The sequence below is a fragment of the Theropithecus gelada genome, chromosome 8, assembly GCF_003255815.1.
Source record: "Theropithecus gelada isolate Dixy chromosome 8, Tgel_1.0, whole genome shotgun sequence".
NCBI lineage: Eukaryota > Metazoa > Chordata > Mammalia > Primates > Cercopithecidae > Theropithecus > Theropithecus gelada.
In genome coordinates this window covers 21197840-21217883 of record NC_037676.1, presented here as the reverse complement: position 1 = coordinate 21217883, position 20044 = coordinate 21197840, and the positions used below count along the sequence as shown (strand labels likewise).

The 20044-nt window shown below is 58.4% G+C and overlaps 1 protein-coding gene across 4 annotated transcripts; it reads right to left on the bottom strand.

Annotated features, from left to right (window-relative positions):
- Positions 1-763: 763 nt before the first annotated feature.
- On the bottom strand, positions 764-16449 carry PDLIM2 (PDZ and LIM domain 2). Of its 4 annotated transcripts, none has more exons than XM_025395330.1 (10): positions 15669-16449; positions 14506-14600; positions 13674-13825; positions 10091-10160; positions 9819-9964; positions 9581-9659; positions 5629-5705; positions 5264-5409; positions 3375-3492; positions 764-1329 (listed from the first exon to the last, which is right to left on the bottom strand). In XM_025395330.1, the coding sequence occupies exons 1-10, from the start codon at positions 16414-16416 to the stop codon at positions 1152-1154; spliced, it is 1809 nt and encodes a 602-aa protein (XP_025251115.1). In that variant the 5' UTR covers positions 16417-16449; the 3' UTR covers positions 764-1151. The 4 variants fall into 4 exon arrangements, 3 of the variants coding, with proteins under 3 accessions (XP_025251115.1, XP_025251116.1, XP_025251117.1); XR_003120933.1 differs by having other exon boundaries at positions 768-1329; positions 5264-5453; XM_025395331.1 differs by lacking the exon at positions 3375-3492 and having other exon boundaries at positions 5264-5453.
- Between the last annotated feature and the right edge of the window lie 3595 nt (positions 16450-20044).

Genomic DNA, 20044 nt, shown 5'->3' with positions numbered 1-20044 from the left:
GGGACTAGCACTATGGGTAGTGGGTGAATCAGGCCCAAAATCCTAGGCTGGCAGGGGGGACCACTGTCCCCTGCCTCAACTCAAGTGCACCCCCAGGGCAGCACACCTGGCACTGGCCACATGCATTCGTTTTCTTGTTTTTTCAAGAGACAGGTCTCTCTCTCTCTCCCAGGCTGGAATGCAGTGGCATGATCATAGCTTAAGGCAGCCTCAACCTCCTGAGCTCAAGGGCTCCTCAGGCCTCCCCAGTACCTGGGGCTACAGCCTGAGCCACCCTGCCCTTTCTTTTCCCCCCTCCAAATCAATCACCAATGAAGCCAGCAGAGTCTCCCAGGAAAGAAGTGGAAGGTGTCAGTAGATCAACCTGGCCCTGGGGGCCCAACCCTTGGTGGGTGGCCGGCCTTCAGGGTCACAGGTTGTCTCACCAGCTTGGCTGGATGGGTCTCCTGGTCTTCCTCCCGTCCCTCTGCTTGGCACCCTCCACCATCCCCTCCAAAGCTTCCAGTGACAACCTCATTCCCTCCATAGCACAAGGGTCCTCCTGTACAACGGGCATCTTTACCAAAAGATTAAGGAACACCATGACCCCCAACCTAAAAGGCAAGGCCGTTCCATGGGAAATGTGAGGTGCAGGCAACTGGCAGGGGTGGGATTTGAGGGAGGGAAAAGAAGAAATGTACATTTCATAAAGACCCTCCACCCAGTGGGGGGAGCAGGTCATACCCAGGGCTGGCGGTAGGAAAGACAAGGAAGGGACGTCCACTTTATTTTGTCTGTATTCATATATTTATACAGCTCATAAGTCAAAAACTTTCCACAGTGACACCATTAGCCCCTGGCCCACCTCTCTCCTTCCCACTTCTGTGTTCGACCCTACTTAGACCCTGGCACACAAAGATTCATCAAAGGCAGTGGCCACCTCAGACTAGTGCAGTACCAGTCCTGCAGGGGAGAGGCCTGGCAAGGTGAGGGTGAGACTCCCACAGTCCAACACAGGTCCCAGACCTTGGCCCACCCAGTGAGGACAAAGGGGCCTCAGGTCTCCAAACTTAGCTCATGTAAGAGCAACCACCTACCATTGTCCCTGCCATGCCAGCTTATATAGGCATGACCCTGGCCCAGCAGGGAGGCAGGCTGAGAGCATGGCGGGCTCAAGCCCGAGAGCTGAGGGTGGCAGGTGCGGAGTAGCGCTGGCGGGCATGCTTCTCACAGTACAGCTCGTCACCCACCCAGAAGTGCCCGCGCATCTTCAGGTTCAGCCCACAGTCGGCGCAGGTGTAGCAGCCGGGGTGGCGATACCGGCCCTCCTGGATGCGCACAGCCTGGTTCCTGCAGGGGAAGGAGAGGCTTTAGCTCAGAGCCGCAGCACCAAGCAGGAGGCCACCACACGCAGGGGCCTGGTCCCCACTGTAGCGTCAGGACCTGGATAGAGTCCAAAACCTTCTCAGAGACTTGACTTTTTTTTTTTTTTTTTTTTTAAACGGAGTTTTCCTCTCGTTGCCCAGGCTGGAGTGCAATGGCGTGATCTCAGCTCACAGCAACCTCCACCTCCCAGGTTCAAGCGATTCTCCTGCATCAGCCTCCCGAGTAGCTGGGATAACAGGCATGTGCCACCACACCTGGCTAATTTTTTGTATTTTTAGTAGAGATGGGGTTTCACCGTGTTAGCCAGGATGGTCTTGCTCTCCTGACCTCAGATAATCCACCCTCCTCAGCTTCCCAGAGTGCTGGGATTACAGGCGTGAGCCACCGCACCCGGCCCGAGACTTGACTCTTGAAGCTGCATGCAGGAATCTCACTTTGATGAACCCCCTAACACCACATACCCCCACCACCACTGCCACTGCTGGGATGCCTAATTAAAAAAAAAAAAAAAAAAAGCCAGGCCCAGTAGCTCACGCCTGTAATCCACGCCTGGGATCCCAGATGGCCAGATCACTTAAGGCCAGGAGTTTGAAACCAAACTGGGCAATATAGCAAGACCTCATCTCTACAAAAAATTTAAAAATTAGCCAGGTATGGTGGTACAAGCCTGTAGTCCCAGCTACTCAGTAGGCTGAGATGGGAGGATCACTCGAGCCCAAGAGTTCAGGGCTGCAGTGAGCCATGATGGCACCACTGCACTCCAGCCTGAGCGACAGAGTGAAACTCTATTAAAAATATTAAAGTTTTTTTAAAAAGTTGTTCCTCCCACACAAAGACCGACCAGTCTGTCCCACATTGCCTGGATTTTTCACAGAGCAGTGATTCTCAGTGTGGTCCTGGGTCCCACAGCCAGCAGCATCGGCATCACTGGGGAATTCGTAAGAAATGCACATTCTCGGGCCTGCTGGCCTCCTGGAGAGGAGGCTGTGGGGTGGGCCCAGCCATCGGCATTTAACAAATCCACCAAGGGACCCGACGCACACACCTTTGAGAACCAGGATGGAAAACATGCTTTTTCCCTATCTGTGCACAGCAGGGGGACTGGATATTCTCCCACTCTGTAGACGAAAACACTAAAGCCCAGAAAGGTTAAGGGATTTGCCTAAAGTCAATCACCTGCCCCTCCCACGCTATACACTTCAGAAATTTACCAGAGAGGGGTTGGTGGGGGCGGGGGGGTGGTGTTCAGCAACCTTCCAGAGAATGTGGTTGCATTATAAATGCCACCCAATGAGAAAAATGAACCCACCTCGGCCGGGAACGGTGGCTCAGCTGTAATCCCAGCACTTTGGGAGGCCGAGGCAGATGGATCACCTGAGGTCAAGATTTCGAGACCAGCTTGGCCAATATGGGGAAAACCCATCTCTACTGAAAATACAAAAATTAACTGGGAGTGGTGGCGAGCGCCTGTAGTCCCAGCTACTCGGGAGGCTGAGACACGAGAATAGCTTGAACCTGGGAGGCGGAGGTTGCAGATAGCCGAGATTGTGCAACTGCACTCCTGCCCAGGCAACAGAATGAGACACTGTCTCAAAAAAAAAAAAAAAAAAGGAAAAGAAAAATAAGAAAAATGAGCCCATATCGGGAAAATTCAGCCTGCTCCAAAGGGGGAGGAAGGGGAAAAAAAAAAATCAAGATTTTCCAGGAGGATGTGCTGTACCTCCAGGGAGATCTCCAGAGGCTTTGAAATTATGGAAGAGAAATCAAAAGGGATGGGAAAAGGAGGAGAGGGAGAGGGAGGAGATGCAGCCGGAAGCAGCTAGCACAGGCTCCTAAGAAGCCTGTAACTAACGCCCCCAAAGCTGTGGGACACTGCTTCCCCTAGGGTCCCTGACTGGGTGCCCAGTGCTAGCCCGATGGGCCCGGCCCTTCCTGAAAGCATCCAGTGCCCTGTCCCCCTCCCCACTCCCCTGCCAAGGCTCAGGTCCCCCACCCTCCTCCACACTCACGCGATGCTGGTACTGCACTTCTCACAAGTGTGGAGCTTGGGAGGGGTGGCCAGGGCCCTGGAGGCGGGCAGGGAGGACTGGGGGCTCAGTGAGCTGGGCAGGAAGGCTGGCGTGCCACCTGAGGGCAGGGCAGACAGACACGTGGTGAGAGCCCACCAACCACAGCAGCCTCCCAAAGATGCTCTAAGGTGGTGGGGTCTTGGAAAGCACCCTTATAAGAGGACCCCTAAAGTCACACTGACGGTGGCACTGGGTAAGGAGGAAGGTGATATTGCCAGACCTATGGCTGAGGCTGGGCAAGGGCATGAAGGAGGCAGGTACAAGGCCTAGTTTGCCCACCTGGGGCCGTCTGTGCTCAGTGTGTGACATGTCAGGTGAAGCAGGCGCTCCCTTCTCTAGTGACCCAGTAATGACAGTGTGATTAGATAATAACCCAAGATGGCAACAGGAGTGCAATGCCTCGGTGTGGCTTTCAAAGGGCTTTTCCATGCATTATCGCATGTGAGCTCTCAAGCCACGCGAAGATGAAGCCCAGGGCTATGGGGCAGCTGTCACCCCTGCCTGCAGCTAAGGACACTGAGGCTCCCTTGGCAAAGGCACTGCCCTCTCCTTGTGCTGCCTCCTGGGACCTTCTGAGGCCTCAGGGTCAAAACAGACAAGATTTGCTCCAAACCTTCTCACCCCACCCCCATGCCTCTGCAAATGCCCCTTGGAGCTAAACATCAGCATTAGAACCAGCTACCTGCCCATCTCCAGGTGTGCCCTGTCCATCTGGGCTCTTCCATGTGCTCCCAACATGGAAATCTCACCTTCAACCTTACCATTGTTCCTGGAGGCCAATTTCCAGCCTGCATCTCTACTCCCCACTCCCCTGCTCCCTTTCCATTGCCACCCCAGTGGGACTCAGCTGAGCTCCAGGAGCCTGCACCAGCCACTGGGAAGGAAAGCCTTGGAGACAGCCAGGTGGGCCGGTGCCCAGGGCCAGGGGCACCATTTCCTGGGAAGCCAACTTCTCTCCATTTTAAAATTCAAAGTCGTGGATGAGTTATGCAGCCTCTCTGGTCACTCTCCTGCCTGTCCTGTTGCCTCCCTCCCCATCTCCCTGCTGTTCTAAAGGGCATTGGTGCTGAGCGTCTATAGGAACTCCCATAGCAGCGCCCACTTCCATGGGAGCCGGCCAGGCCTGTCTGCCCCAGTGAATGGAGCTCCCCAAGGACAGGAGTGAGGTCATGGTCACCTTCTATCCCCAAACTCTGCACACATCTGGTCCCTCGGATGGACACAGTGTCTGTCACACGAATAACTGAACTCTGGCAAGCCTCCGTATGTCCTGCTCGCCTGGCATCTGTATTTAATGGCTCTCCTGGGTCAGGGCACTCCTCAGCCTAGTTCCTGAGGGCCCTCACTGCAGGGGCTTGGCCTCCACTGGTGCCCTGCCATGCTATCAGGCTCCCATTCTCCCGCTCCCACACCCCAAAGCCCTCTGGCCGCCAGCCTCCACCTTCCACGGTGCTTCTTGCCAACATCTTAATGCTGTTTAAGTCTTGATGTTTTTTTCTGAGGCCAAGAGGCCAAGTCAAATCCCTCTTCCTCCAAGAAGCCCTCCCTGGAGGCCCAGCCTCAGGCCCCGCCACCGCTTTTATCACTCGAATGACACTTTCCCATCCCAGCCAGCTACTGCCCACTACTGTCTGGGAGCACGCTGGTGACCCTCCCAGACCGTCAGCTCCTTAAGGGAGCTGGGGCTCCGCGCCCTGCTGGGCTCCAGGCCTAGTCCCGGGGTGAGCGCCTCACAGGCACTTAAGAACACTGGTTCACTGACCCATCCAGTCAGGGCCCAGGATATGGGAGGGAATCTCCTTCCCCTCCCCAGCCTCCGAGGCCCTCACCTCTCTCCTCAGCCTCCAGGGCTTCCTGCAAGAGCCGAAAGGAGCTGGACTGTCGGGGGGCCGCCCGACCCTCGCGATTTTCCTGGAGCATCTTGAAGACTTCCGAGTCCTCGTCCAGGAGGAGGCTTCCCCCTTCCAAGTCCACGCTGTTGGGTGGGCGGCAGCCAGGAATGAGGGTCCCTTGCCGGGGCTTAGGCAAGCAAGGGGGTGGAGGACAGGAGAAGAGAGTGGGGGAGGGGGAGGAATCTGGGAGGTGGAGGAACCAACTGGGCCTGGAGGACCCCATCCCTCTCGGGGAAACCCATCTCCCTCCTGCTCCTCCCAGCCTTCCAAGACCCCACCCGACCCTCCGGGCCTGCTGGTACCTGGGCCTGGAGGAACGAGGGCCTGGGGAAGGCGGCAGCACCAGCACCGCCGAGTCGCCAGCTCGGCCAAGGCCGGCCTGTGGGGAGGAGGCAGTCGGGGAGGAGTCAGGGCCGGAGCCTTGGACCAACACACCCAGGAGGGCCTAGCCCGGCTGTTCCCAGGCCCGACACCAGGGGGCCCCCGGCCCTCGCCGACCAGCGGACCCCTGCCCCTTCCCTCGGAGCCAGGGTGTCGGGCTTCCCGGCCCTCGCTGACCAGCAGGCCCCCTGCCCCTTCCCTTGGAGCCAGGGCACAGAGACTGCCAGGGCCCAGAGGGTGAGGGAGGCATGTGGGTTCTGCCGGGGACCAGGCAGCAGGAAGGCAGCAGGTGACAGCTAAGCACAGAGTCCTCTGTCACGCCCGCTATTATCTGTGTGCAAAGACATTGCACACTGGGGCCTGGCTCGGATCCCACGGAACCAGCAGAGAGGAAGCATGCTGCCCTTTTGCACTGAGGAGATGGAAACATAAGGGATGAAGCAAGGGGTCGAGGTCCCCTGGGAGCCAGGGCCAGCGGGGGCAGAGGCCGTCTTCCCAAGGAGAGCTGGTTCCTCTCCCGAGAGGCGGGGGTCTAGGCTGACCAGCCTGTCCCTGCTCTGCTGGGAGGTCTGGGCCTGCCCCATGGAGCTTTGGGCAGCCGAGCCCTCCCTGGGCCACACCCTGGCAGCAATGCCCATCTCCAGGTGTGCCCTGTCCATCTGGGGCTCTTCCATGTGCTCCCAACATGGAAATCTCACCTTCAACCTCACCGTTGTTCCTGGAGGCCAATTTCCAGCCTGCATCTCTGTACTCCGCACTCCCCTGCTCCCTGTCCATTGCCACCCCAATGGGACTCAACTGAGCTCCAGAAGCCCGCACCAGCCACTGGGAAGGAGAGCCTTGGAGACAGCCAGGCGGGCCGGTGCCCAGGGCCAGGGGCACCATTTCCTGGGAAGCCAACTTCTCTCCATTTTAAAATTCAAAGTCATGGATGAATTATGAAGCTAGATGGAAAATTGCATAAATCCTTAAGCTAAAGCAAAAACTCTGGATCTTAAGAAAACAGCCCTAGACCCTCGCCCCACCAGCAGTTCCCCTCACATTGCTCTGCTCTCAGGGTCCGTCAGTAAAACGTTCTATAGGTAAGGAGACTGCAGGTCAGAAGGGCAAAGTGGCTGGTCTAAGCCACCTGAAGCATCAGAGGCAGGGCTGGGACTCCACACCTGGGCTGCAGGGCAACTGCCTGGGGCTGTGCGGTCACCTGAAGGACCTAGAGATAGTTTCTGCAGGTACTCAAGAGCCACATCACATCTCCAGACAGACCACCATGGGCCCTGCCTGGGGCACCGGCCCAGGATCCCTCCATGAGGCAAGTCCTCATTCCCAGCCAGAGGGAGAGGGGCTTTTCCCACTTGGCCTCCGCTCACCAAGGCATGTGATTACCAGCAAAGGGAACTTGTAATTTCCAGAGGCACCATAAGGGCATCCTGAGCCTCCGGCTCTCTGCAGCCTTGGCCATGTCAGGAGGCCACAAGGACACGGCACTCCTGCCTCTCTAGCTCACAGCATTCCTCCCATACACTCCCACCAGACTGCCCGGCCCAGAGAAGGAGCCCAGCTCCCCCACTGGGAGAGGCAATGCCTTTCTCCTCCCTCCCTTCCTCCCAGGCGGTTAGCGGTTAGGGACCCTTGCCTTCACAGAAGAGAAATTTTGCTGTTCAACAAGTTTAGGATCTAAAGAAAAATTAAGTGGGTTTCTTTCTCATGGGACTTCTTAGAGCTTTTAAGACTCTTGAGTGTAAGTGACTTTTTTTTTTTTTTTTTTTTTTTAAAGAGATGGGGTTTCACTATGTTGCCCAAACTGGGTCTGGATTCCTGGGCTCAAGCAATCCTCCCACCCCAGCCTCCTGAGTAGCTGGGACTCCAGGCGCGTGTTATAGCACCCAGCTACACAGTGATTCTCAAGAGGCAGCTGTGGGACCACAGCCTCATTTGTAGACTAGAACGTCAGCTCCATAAGGTCAGAGGTGTCACTCTGTTTTTCCACGAGTGCATCCCCAGAGCCCAGATGAGTGTCTGACATGAAGCAGCTGCTCGACAAATATTTGCTGAAGGAATGAGCAGAGTCATCAAGGTCAGAGAAGGGAACTCGGAGCGTCTAGTCTGACCTGAGGCCCAGGGAGAGGAAGAGGGACTGGTCCAAGTCGTCATGGCAGAGGTGGGACCGACCCAGGTGGGTCTCCCCACATCCAGCTCTGGACACGTGACCCGCAAGCCCCATGCCCAACTCAGCGGGTATAGGCTGGAGCCTGGGAAACTGAATTTCCAACAAGTTCTCAGGTGTTGCCGCTGGTTTGGGATCCATGCCTCTGTACCTTCCACACCGTTCATTTTCCTGGACTGGGGGCAACACGAGGGGGAAGCCCAGGAAGGCTTGCCCTTGAGCATGTGGTCCTGCTGAGACCACAGCTCGCCAGAGGCTTTGCGGAAAGGAGCCAGGACTGACACTGACTAGCCCTGAGACAAGCTCATTCCTGGCTTATCTCAGAACAAAGCTTCCCCCTAAAAAAATCCCCCAGCCCCAGTACACCAGGCCTCGCCTGGACCACTGCTTCCCCATCTCCCAGCGTGTCGTGCCTCCTGCTCCTCCTTCCCTAAACCCTCCCGCCGTCACCTCCAATGTCCAGCAATACTCGTCACACAGCCTTCTTTCCCCAACTCCCCCACCAGAACGCCTCCTGCTTTTGTAATTAATACCACACTGCTTAGTGCCTAATTGCTCCAAAATTGTTTTGCAAGTTTGCCTTATCTCCACAACTGCATCTTCAATTCCTTAACAAAGGGGACCCATGGAATACATCTCTATGACCACAACGCCAGACTGGCCCCTCGGTGGGCGTGCAGCAGGTCACCAGGGAGCCCCTCTTCAGAAGCCCCCCCACTCCCCACGCCAGAAAGATCCTGCTCCTTCCTCCTCTGGAGCCCCTGGGTTCTACTGCCCTCCCTGGCCACCCTCAAAGGCTCTGCTTTCTGTAATGCAGAATCAACCCGAAGGTAGGGCTCAGCAGCTGGGCTGTATCCCCATCACCCCAAAGGCTGGACGTGCCCCCGATGCCGTCCCCAGCAGCTGCGGCCCAGGGCTGTTGGCTGCCTCACTCCCTCACCATCCCCCACCGTTGAAGAGGAGAAGTACCACCCAGGAAGGGGGTGAGGCTGTCACCAGCGGCCACTGAGACCGGGCTGGAAGAGAGTCCAGGGGAGCTGGTCGGATGGGGGGTGGGGGGAGGAGGAGACAGAACCAGCCAAGAGCAGCTCCAGGCAGAACCGCAGTCCCACTGGGGCATCTCTGGGCTGAGTCAGAGGAGGAAAGGAGGGTGTGGGTGGGAGTCGGGCAGGCCCTGGTCTTGGAATGGGGAGGAATGTATTCGAGAGATGCAGCCAGAGCCTAAAGGGAATCATCCCAACAACAGCAGCGAAACTATTTCAGCCGCAGCCCAAGAGAAACACACAGGCAGGAGGAAGTCAGCAGGATGGGAGGGGAGGGGGATGAGGGGAGGGGGATGAGGGGAGGGGGATGAGGGGAGGGGGACAAGGGGAGGNGGGGATGAGGGGAGGGGGATGAGGGGAGGGGGATGAGGGGAGGGGGACAAGGGGAGGGGAATAAGGGGAGGGGAGAGGAGAGGGGTGGTCAGAGGGGTGCAGGAGATGGATAGGCCACTGGGCACTGCCAGGCAGGTCTTGGGCACAGCACATGTGGCCCACGACCAGAAGCGTGGCCTCCCTGGCTCAGGAGCAGAGCATGCCTGTCGCCAGGCGAAGGAGGCCCTGGCTGCCCAGGTGGGCCTGGCCGCCTGCAGTCCCGGGGCACTGGCAACCCACAGGAACAGGAGGTGTTTCTGTTGCTCCAGCCTGTCCTCCCCTACAGAGCCTCACCTGTCGGCTTCCCGGGCGGCCTGAGTAGGACAGGCGGTCAGCAGCAGGGAGGCCCGGGGAACACGCCAGACTCTGGAAACTGAAAGTGGGAAAGGGACAGTGTGTGCCGGGGCCACCCCCAGCTTGCCCAGGGAGGATGCTGCCCCAGGCTCCCCTGAGCAGAGCTCCTGAGACTCCAAAGAGCCAGCCTGGAGCTGGCAGCCCAGGCGACCAAGGTGCCCACCCACGGTGTGCTCACCTGCGGCTGATGGCCGCCTCTCCAGCGAGGGGGCTACTGAAGGGTGGTGGTGACAAGGGGCTGCCAGCCCTTGGGCTGAGGGAGGTTGGGCTGGAGTAGGAGGACCTTAGGGAGGAATGACTCTCAGTGTGTGTCCTCACGGAGCCCTGCGGAGAGAGTGGCCATGTCAGGAAAGGCAGGGCTGCCCCACCGAGGCCGCCCTGCCCTCGGGCCTCACTCTCATGCACCAGTGATCAGGGTGCTGAGGCTCCCAGGGGAGGGCACCAGCTTACCTGGAAACGAGTCGCCAGCACTTCCAAGGAGCTGTCCCCATTGGTCTGCCCTGGAGACGCAGCCTGAGACCTGAGGAGGCAACAGAGGGAGGTAGTGACATAGGGGCCCTGCACCCAGCAACCCCCAAAAGAGGCCAAAACTGTTCCCAGATCTGGTTCTCAACACCAGTAAAAGCTACAGAAAATTTGGACATCAGGTTGTCAACTTTTAACTTTCTCAAACTCAAGACAAACAACTATCATCAACAACCACCATGGTTTCTTAAAAGAAAGGACAGTTGGCCAGGCACAGTGGCCCACGCCTGTCATCCCAACGCTTTGGGAAGCCAAGGCAGGAGGATCGCTCGAGCCCAGGAGTTCAAGACCAGCCTGGGCAACATAGGAAGACCTCGTCACTACTAAAATTTTTTTTCAAGTAGCTGGACATAGTGGAGCATGCCTGTAGTCCCAGCTACTTGGGAGGTTGAGGTGGGGGGATCACTTGAGCCCAGGAGGCGGAGGTTGTAGTGAGCCATGATTGCCCCACTGCACTCCAGCCTGGGCAACACAGCGAGATTCTGTCTCAAAAAACACCAAGGCCGGGCACGGTGGCTCGCGCCTATAATCCCAGCACTTTGGGAGGCTGAGGAGGGTGGATCTCTTAAAGTCAGGAGTTCAAGACCAGCCTGGTCAACAAGGTGAAATCCCGTCTATAATTAAAAAAAAAAAAAAGGCCGGGCGCGGTGGCTCAAGCCTGTAATCCCAGCACTTTGGGAGGCCGAGGCGGGTGGATCACGAGGTCAGGAGATCGAGACTATCCTGGCTAACATGGTGAAACCCCGTCTCTACTAAAAATACAAAAAACTAGCCGGGCGTGGTGGCGGGCGCCTGTAGTCTCAGCTACTTGGGAGGCTGAGGCGGGAGAATGGCGTGAACCTGGGAGGCGGAGCTTGCAGTGAGCCGAGATCACGCCACTGCATTCCAGCCTGGGAGCACAGCGAGACTCCGTCTCAACAAAAAAAAAATAAAAAAAAAAAAAAAGGTTAGCCAGGCCACAGTGACGTATGCCTGTAATCCCAGCTACTTGGGAGGCTGAGGCAGGAGAACTGCCTGTCCCTGGGAGACAGAGGTTCCAGTGAGCCAAAATTGTACCACTGCACTCCAACCTGGGCGACAGAGTGAGACTCCATCTCAAACAACGACAACAACAACAAAACCCACTCTCCAAAAAGAAAGGATAGTTTGGTTCTAAAAAGTAGAATGTATAAAACTTCATCAGAAAGTTCAAACATTCAATTTTATTAGAGTCCTCACATTATCCTGCCCTCTTTTTTTTTTTTTCCTGTTTTGCCTGGACTTTGTCACTGGTGTCACTCAGCCTCGGGTTTGTAGATTGATTTGGGGGAAGATTACTTTTTTTTTTTTTTTTTTGAAATGGAGTTTCACTCTGTCTCCCAGGCTGGAGTGCAATGGCGCAATCTTGACTCACTGCAACCTCCGCCTCCCGGGTTCAAGCAATTCTCCCTGCCTCAGCCCCCCAAGTAGCTGGGATTACAGGTGTCCGCCAGCACACCTGGCTAATTTTTGTGTTTTTAGTAGAGACGGGGTTTCGCCACATTGGCCAGGCTGGTCTTGAACTCCTGACCTCAGGTGATCTGCCCACCTCGGCCTCCCAAAATGCTGGGATTACAAGTGTGAGCCACCACGCCCGGCCCGATTACTGATTTCATAGAAATAATCCCTTGTATTTTAACCCATGGAGAAACTGAAGCCCAGAGAGGGAAAGTGAGCTGCCTCCAGTTCTAGAGGCCATGGTGACTGGGCCAGCTGCGCACCCTGCCCACTGGAGGCCAGGGTGCCTTTGACAGCGTCACTCCTGATCCCTTCCTCAGGGGTCTCCCCAGTTAAACAAAGGGTGAGACCCACCTGCCTCCTTCCAGACAAGCAGGCCTAGCTCCCCACCAGTGAGAGGGGCTCCCCCCTCCCAGCTCCCTGGGTGGAACCCAGCTGGAGCCTTGAGTGGGAGGTAACTGAAGTCAGGGCTAGGGGACAGCCTGCCTCGTCCCATCCTGCCACGCATTCCTGGCCGTGAGGCTGCTTCTAGAGCTGTAAGGCAACAGGACCCTCAGCTTCCTGGGACAGCCGTGGGATCAGAGTGAGGGGAGCGCAGGCTCTGGCTCCAGCCTGGAGCCCTGCTTCCTGCCCCAGGGCTTCTGATGCCAGAGAGGCCACCTGGGGAGGGTAGGAGGCTGGAGATGGGGGAGGCACGTCAGCAAAAGTTAAGAGACTGGGCCAGGCGCGGTGACTCATACCTGTAATCCCAGCACTTTGGGAGGCCGAGGCGGGTGGATCACAAGGTCAGGAGATCGAGACCATCCTGGCCAACATGGTGAAACCCCATCTCTACTAAAAATACAAAAATTAGCTGGGCGTGGTGACACGTGCCTGTAGTCCCAGGTACTTGGGAGGCTGAGTCAGGAGAAACGCTTGAACTCAGGAGGCAAAGGTGGCAGTGAGCCGAGATCACGCCTCTGCACTCCAGCCTGGCAACAGAGCAAGACTCTGTCTCAGAAAAAAAAAAAGTTAAAAGACTGGAGTCTGGGCTTGTCTGGTGCAGAACCAGAGGCCTGACTTACAGCCCAGGCTTACCTACCTCCCCGGAGCCCTGAACCCTCCAGAGAACCCCAGAGGAAGAGACGGTGTCGCCCCATTCCCAGAAACCATGAGGTTCTCTCTACCCTCTTTCTCGGGGTCCCAACTGCTGCAAACACCCAGGGACCTGAGCGACATGAAGAGAGTCAGCTTCTGCCACACCACAGGGCAGGGCAGTTGGAGAAGGAGGGGCTTGGTAGGGCTGAAGAGAGCAGGACAATGTAGGGGTGGCCAGGACGCAAGAGGTGTCTGACTCATGTTCCAGGCCCGTGCAGAGGGCTCTCCTGACTTGGGAATCTCCTGGCATTCCTGATCTGTGACTCACTGTGAAGCCCCACCCCAGGGAGCCACCTGTTCCCCCTATAGCTTGACCTCCAGGCCCCACCCTGGCCCCACCTTGGCTTATAGGCTCAAAACCCTAGGAGTAAGGCCCAGGATGGGAAATCCAACTTCACCAGCAGGGCCCAGAGCCATGATGGGGAGGAACAGACAGGCTCTATGAGGAACGAGCCCCCCAGGTCCTCCCTTCCAGCTGGGAACTAAACAAAGGCCATACTCTGTTGGAGGCAGGAGTCCTGGGGACCAGCCTCGGGCATAACTATCCCAGAAGTTTCCCCTCTTCAACCCACTTCATGCCCACGCCCTGTACCCTGCACACTCTTGGGAACCAGTCAAACCCGGGCTTCCAGGTGGCTGGTGCCAGCTCGCCCTGCCCAGCCTGTGACTGCACGCCCAGCCTGGCGCCCACCTTTACCCAACCAGGCACGGGAACACCCCTCAGCCCACCCTGCTGCAGGAAGCAGAGCCCAGGACCTTCTCACCGAGGTGTGGAGAGGGCCCAAGAAGGCCGCTTTAGGGCTGAGCTCTAGGCCATGGGCAGGAGCAAGGGCTGCTCTGTGGGGTGGCGAGGGGAAGGGGAATGCCACAGGCTCTGCAGAGCCGGAGGCCCTACCGGTCCAGCTGCAGCCGCAGAGGCGAGGGGCTCTGGCGGATCTTGCTCTGGGCCTCGGCATGCAGCATGCCCTCCGCGCTTTCCCCGTTGATGGCTACAATTATGTCTCCAGGCCGGAGGTCAGCGTCCTTGGCTTTGCCCCGCTCAGCCACCTGTAGGGATGAGAAGCTGGCATGCTCAGACCGTGGCCCACCTGGGGAAGGGACTTCCCACTCTGCTACCCAAGAAACACAGAGGCTGGCTTGACCCAGGCCTGCCTGCACCCTCCTGCACGTCCCTCTGCCTGTTCATGACACTGAACTGAACAGCCATCCCCTCCAGAACCACAGGTGGCAGCCCCCGCCCCACATTGGCATTCTAATGAGCCTCCCAAAGAACGTGCAGTGGCAGAATGTCAGGAACTGTGCTTGGAAATACTTTTGGATAGAGAGCCTTGCCCGTGCAAATCACACCTTGCAGGTGACTGCCTGCACAGCCCTCCTACGAATGCTCCCAGCCCGGCCCGGGTCAAGAGGAGACTGTCAAGAACTCCGGGGCTCTTGTTCTAGTAACCACCCAAAATGGCTGCCTGCAGGTGTGGGGATGGCAACTGGGGAGGCAAGAGCAGGCCCTGTCCTCGGCCCAGTTCCTTTTCACTCCCAAGGTCTGTTCCTGAAGTGGCCACCACATCCCCGTGGCAAAGGGCCACGGCTCCCTTGCAGCCAGCACGCCGGGCAGCAGTAGGTCCCTGGCCCCAGAACAGAAAAAGCAAGCCTTCTGTGCCGAGTGGCGTGAACACGGCTGACCTCGCTTCTGGCAGGACCCCCTCACCTCTTGGAGCCACCATCCTTACCTTGGTCACCATGATGGGCGTGTGGAAGTCCCTGCCCCCTGTGATACGGAAGCCCCAGGGCGCTGGCCCAGCCACATCCACTGTGAGCGCCATACCTGAGGAACACAGGACCAGGAGGTGAAGTCCGTGCCCCCACCCGGCTCTGGGGGTACTGTAAGGCAGCAGGAGAGGGGCCAAAGGGAGAAAGAGAGGGCACTACAGCTCCCGGACAGCTACTCAGGGTCTCTGGGGTGGGTAGAGGAAGTGGTTAACTCCCTCCCTCACCCCTGTTTCACTTCCCCCCACCCTGGGAAGCCATGCCTCTGTGTTCTCCCTTCCTTAGGCTTCAGCCCAGGGAGCGACTCCCAGGAGGGGGCGGCCCAGGCTGCCAGGTGGGGGACTTATTGGAGCATGAGGGGCAGGGGCTGGCAAGTGGAAGAGATGCCAACACCGCCTCCGTCTCCCCTCCTCCACCATCAGGGCTCAGTCCCACTAGCGCTTGCTTCCTGTCCCCAAAACCCACAGCACACGGTACTTCCTCTCCACTCTTGGGGAGGGCTGGTGAGTGGCCTAGGGAGAGGAGGGCTCAGGAAGCAGGAGGAACAGGCTGGCACCAGTACAGACTGTGTAAGTCACTGGCCAGGTGAGGGGCTGGTGGGGTGAGGCTGGGTCTTCACAGGGGCCTCCTAGCTGCCCACCTCGTTCTTGGCAAAGTGGCTCACATGGGCAAGACCAGGCTCCCCACCTCCCCCAGGGGCCTGCTGCCAGGGCAAGGAGGCCAGGGTTCATCTGTCAAACTGGGCACACCCACCCTAGATTCCTGATGCTGCCCGACAGACAGCCGTGGTGACAGGCCTCCCATCCACAGCCCCTCTGCTGGGCAAGGAAGTGCCCCTGCAGACAGACCCTTGTGGGATTTCCTGAGCCTCTAGCTCTGGAACCAGGAGCCAACCCAGGCAGGAAGCCGCGGTACCAGGCTGGGCACCACCCTGCCCAGCACCCATCCTGGGGCTGCCCAGGACGCAAGCGCTGCGAGAATCTATCAAGAGCACCAGTGGTCTGTCCGCTCCATCCCCGGCTGCCTTCCCCTTGGGCCCAGGCCTGGCCTCTGTACCCCGCACCGCCGCCACCCCAGTACCCGAGGCCGGCTCTGGCGACTGGCGGCCACCTTGAGATTCCCAGACCTTTGAGCCGGTCAGTGGACTCCGCGCTGCGGGCGCCGCGGGGAGGTGCCCAGCTGGATGGCCCGGCTCTCCCAGTTCTGGTGCCTCCTTCGCTCTGAGGGCAAAGTACCCTGCGGGCCGGGGGCTGGAGGAGGAGCGCGCCGGCCGGGGAGAGTGCAACCCGCGGGGGCGCCCCCGCCGATGCGAGGCTCCAAGGCGCCGGGCCGGGAACGAGGCCAGGGTCCCGCGCCGATAGGGGCGCGGAGAGGAACCGGGCGCCGGGGATGGCGGGCCGCGCGGAGGGGTGCAGGTGGGCACGCTCACCTGGCTGCCGCTCACCTGTCGGGCTGGGCGTCCAGGCCCGGGAGGGAGAGAGGGCGAGGAGACGCCGCCGCTCCCGCTGCGGTCTGCCCGACTCTGGGGAGAGTCCGCCCGGGGCCCTGGGACCTGCCTCCGCCCATGTGATCCCGGGGCCGCCCCTGCCGCCGCCCCTGGCCCGGGAAGCCGCCGCCTCCGCGCGGCGAGCCCAGGCGCTGCCACCTGGCCCGAGCCCGCCGAGGGGATGGGGCAGGCTGTCCCCAGGGCCCCCTGCAGGCTGCGGCCGTCCAGCCGGTGGCGCCCTCATCCTCCCCGGAGAGCCCGCATGCCCCCGACCGCCCGGGGCACAGCGGAGCCGGTCCAGTGACGGCCCCGCGCCCCAGTTCGCAGACGGCCGAGGGGGCAGCCCCATAAAGCTTTCCCACGCCGGCCGCGCTCTCCCGCTCCGCATCCCCAAGTTCTGCGCAGGGTGGGCTGCCTGGGTGCGTCTGCGGTCCGCCTGGCTTCTCCACCTACTCCAGGTTCGGAAGCTGGCGCAGATGCGGCCTTGACACCCACAAATCCCAAACCAAGGCCACCCTCCTCCCGCCAACTCCCTTCCTGAGCGCTGGTTTCTCGCCAGCGCAGAACTTCTCTGCCTGGAACTTCTCTGCCTGGAAAGGGGACCCGCAGGGGCCCTAGGAGATGGAGAGAGAGCCTCCTGGCTGGGGGTTCACTGGACACCCCCACCTCTAGGCTGGTACCTTCCCGTTCCCGTGGGCCCTCACCTCACCCTCTCTGCAGGCCTTCACACCCCTTCCTGCCCTCTCCCCCGTCCTCTTTCAAGCATCTGGAGCTCAGGCTATAAGGATGAGGAGAGGGCAGCCAAGGAGGGGACCCAGGTGCCAACTTAGGGAGGAGGAGCTGTACCTGACAACCCTCTCCCCGGGGACCTCAGGGCCACAGAGCCGCCTCTCCTTGGGTCTCCACTTAGCCTCTGGCTGCCAAGCTGCTGTGTTTTCAGGGGATCACACCTGTGGGTGCAGCTGTGCCTCGCCTGCCTCAGGTGTGAGTCATTCCCTCCACGCTCGCTCTGTGAAGAGTGGCCTCCCCACGCCCCTCACCTGCCCGTGCCTTCGTCTCAGCCTCCCCGCGTTCACACTTCAGCCCCCCTCCTCCCACAGCCTCTGTCCTGGGTGTGCAAACTCCTCTCCCACTGGCTGGTTTCCAGCCTCCTGGCATGACCACCTGGCCTGATTGCACCTGTTCCACCTCCCTGACTAGACTGGAAGCCTCTTGAGGGAAGAGGCAACTACAGGTAGGGTGAGCACAGCCCTGGGGGCACACACTAGCCCCCAAGTGCACAGCTGCGTCTCACCGGCTGTGTGACCTTCAGCAACTTCCTCAGCTCCTCCAGGCCTCAGTTTCCCCATGTGGAAAATGGGGATAATGTGCCGCTTACCCTTCTGTTGTAAAAATTGCTTGGCCACAGGCAAAAGCCAAGGATGGGCCGGGCGCGGTGGCTCACGCCTGTAATCCCAGCACTTTGGGAGGCCGAGGCGGGCGGATCACAAGGTCAGGAGATCGAGACCACAGTGAAACCCCGTCTCTACTAAAAAATACAAAAAATTAGCCGGGCGCGGTGGTGGGCGCCTGTAGTCCCAGCTACTCAGGAGGCTGAGGCAGGAGAATGGCGTGAACCTGGGAGGCGGAGCTTGCAGTGAGCCGAGATCGCGCCACTGCACTCCAGCCTGGGCGACAGCGCGAGACTCCGTCTCAAAAAAAAAAAAAAAAAAAAAAAAAAAAAGCCAAGGATGGCACAGAGGTGTCAAACAGAGTCCCTGCCTCAAATGGGGAGGGGACTCCTGGGAAGGGACCCAAAGGAAGGGAAATTCATCCATTCAGTTCTTCCACGCAATCATTCCAACAGCATTCATTCAGTGAGTACTGAGCGCCAGTGAGTACTGAACACCAGTGAGTACTGAGCACCAGTGAGTACTGAGCGCCAGTGAGTACTGAGCGCCAGGTACTATGCTTGCCTCTGGGAATGGAGAGTGAACCAAACAAAAGCCAATCGTTTCCTCAGAGAGCCCCTCCTGCATACCTTGGACAGACTCTACAAACAGCCCCAGGTTCATCTGGCAGGGCTTTCTGATGGGTGGGTTGTGAATTCACAAAACCCACCACAAAGACAAGTCAGTGGATGCAGGCAGGGCACAACTCTGGCACAGAAGGGGACATGTCCTGCTCGTAGCCTCTCTGTGGCCCTGGTAAGCCACGTCACTGCCCTCCCCTCTCATGGGTGAGACATCCCCAGCAGCCTCTGATCCTCCCTTCACCCCCCGCCCCCCCCCACTCAGGCCAGGTCGAGGCACAGAAGCATCTTTCAGGCAGGACTGTGGTGCAGACAGCCCAGGGTTGGAGGGTTTGTTAGCTTCGGGAGGTGCCAGCGCTCCATCAAAGAGAGGGTGTGGAGTTGGTCTCTGTCCCAGGGAGAGGAGGCCTCAGCCCTGATATGTTTTATGAGGGCATCAGGGAGTTCATGAAATAAGAGCTGGGATGGGGGAACGGCAACCTGGCCAGTGGGTTCTGAAGAATGGTCGTTTCTAGGCCAGGATAGGCTGGACCTGCCCATTTAGAACCAGACCAGGGTGAGGATGGAGGTGGATGGAGGACTTGTTCTTCCAGCCGCTGTTTAACCCCTGCTGGGTCAGGCCGCACCCAGGTTCAAAAAACCAGCCAGGGCTAGGCCACTGCCCTGTCAACCATGAGCCCCTCCCCTCTGTCCTGACAGAACTGGGCACCACCACCTTTCACTCCAGCCACCACCTCTTCACACCTGCCTTAGGTGACAGGCCTAGAAGACAGGATTGCCAGGAAGAACATAAAAGTGGCCCAACCCTGGGCCGCCCTAGAGAAGTCCCTGACCTCACACATGACCTTCCTTCTCCAAGGGCCCCTGGATGAGGGCTGCCTGGGCATTTAGTAGATTTCAGGAAGTGAGGTAGACCTGACTTCAGCATTTCATAATGATGTGACCTAGAAAGCTTAATTTCTCAGAGCCTGGGTCTCTCCCTCTGTAAAATGGAATCATAACCTGCCATGGTGAGGCTCACGTTAGGTAACACACGGAGGGGCCCTGGTGCCCTGCTCACCTCTCAGCAGCAGCTGAGACACGGAGCTGCCTTTCTTGGCAGAGTGGCTGGACTCTGCCTGGACTATGCCACCACTGTCATCCCACAGGGACCCGCAAGCTCCAGGACTATAAAACCTTGTTGAAGGTCGGGCGCAGTGGCTCACGCGCGTAATCTCAGCACTTTGGGAGGCTGAGGTGGGTGGATCACCCAATGTCAGGAGTTCAAGACCAGCCTGGCCAACATGGTGAAACCCTGTCTCTACTAAAACTACAAAAATTAGCTGGGCATGGTGCTGCAACCCTGTAACTACTCAGGAGGCTGAGGTGGGAAAATTGCTTGAAACCAGGAGGCAGAGGCTGCAGTGAGCCGAGATCGGGCCACTGCACTCCAGCCTGGGCGAAAGAAAGAGACCCCATCTCACAAAAACAAAACAAAACAAAACAAAACAAAAACCCTTGTTCAAGAGTAGTTTTGGCTGGCTATGCCTCACCACTCCCAGCTTCCCACAAAGGACTGCTCAAAAGCCTGAGCCCAAAGAGGAGAATAAACACACACAAGGGCTTCCGTGTGGAAATGGAGCACACAGAAGGAAAACAGCAGAACAGTTAGAAATGTCATCTAGCCCAGCAACCCCACGGTGGCAGCTCCAGAATCAAAACAGTCTGCAAACAAGGCCACATTCAGTCCCCCATCTCTGATGTCTCCCTGCTACCAGGGCCTGGCACTGTTCATTCTCCCAGCACTTCTTGCCACACAGCTGCCCAATCGTGGGGGCTATCCCAGCCTGCCTGACACCCAAAGGCAGAGATCTTTGGAGGTAGTAACAGTGTTTTTCCATCCTCCCCATACACACACACACCTGTCCCACCTGTCTCCCAGCACAGCCCCCAGCAGAAGGAATTCCCATCTTCCCAGACAGGAGAAGGCATCTCCTACCCCAAGGAAAAGGCCTCAGAGACAAAG

Bases quoted from the DNA above. Each gene is read 5' to 3' on its own strand.
- PDLIM2 (XM_025395330.1), bottom strand. From the start codon at position 16,416: ATGCGGAGCGGGAGAGCGCGGCCGGCGTGGGAAAGCTTTATGGGGCTG. The intron at 10,161-13,673 runs GTAGGGCCTCCG...TTGCCTCCTCAG, and splicing joins CTGCGGCTGCAGCTGGACCG to GTCTCAGGCTGCGTCTCCAG. The intron at 9,965-10,090 runs GTAAGCTGGTGC...CTCTCTCCGCAG, and splicing joins TGCTGGCGACTCGTTTCCAG to GGCTCCGTGAGGACACACAC.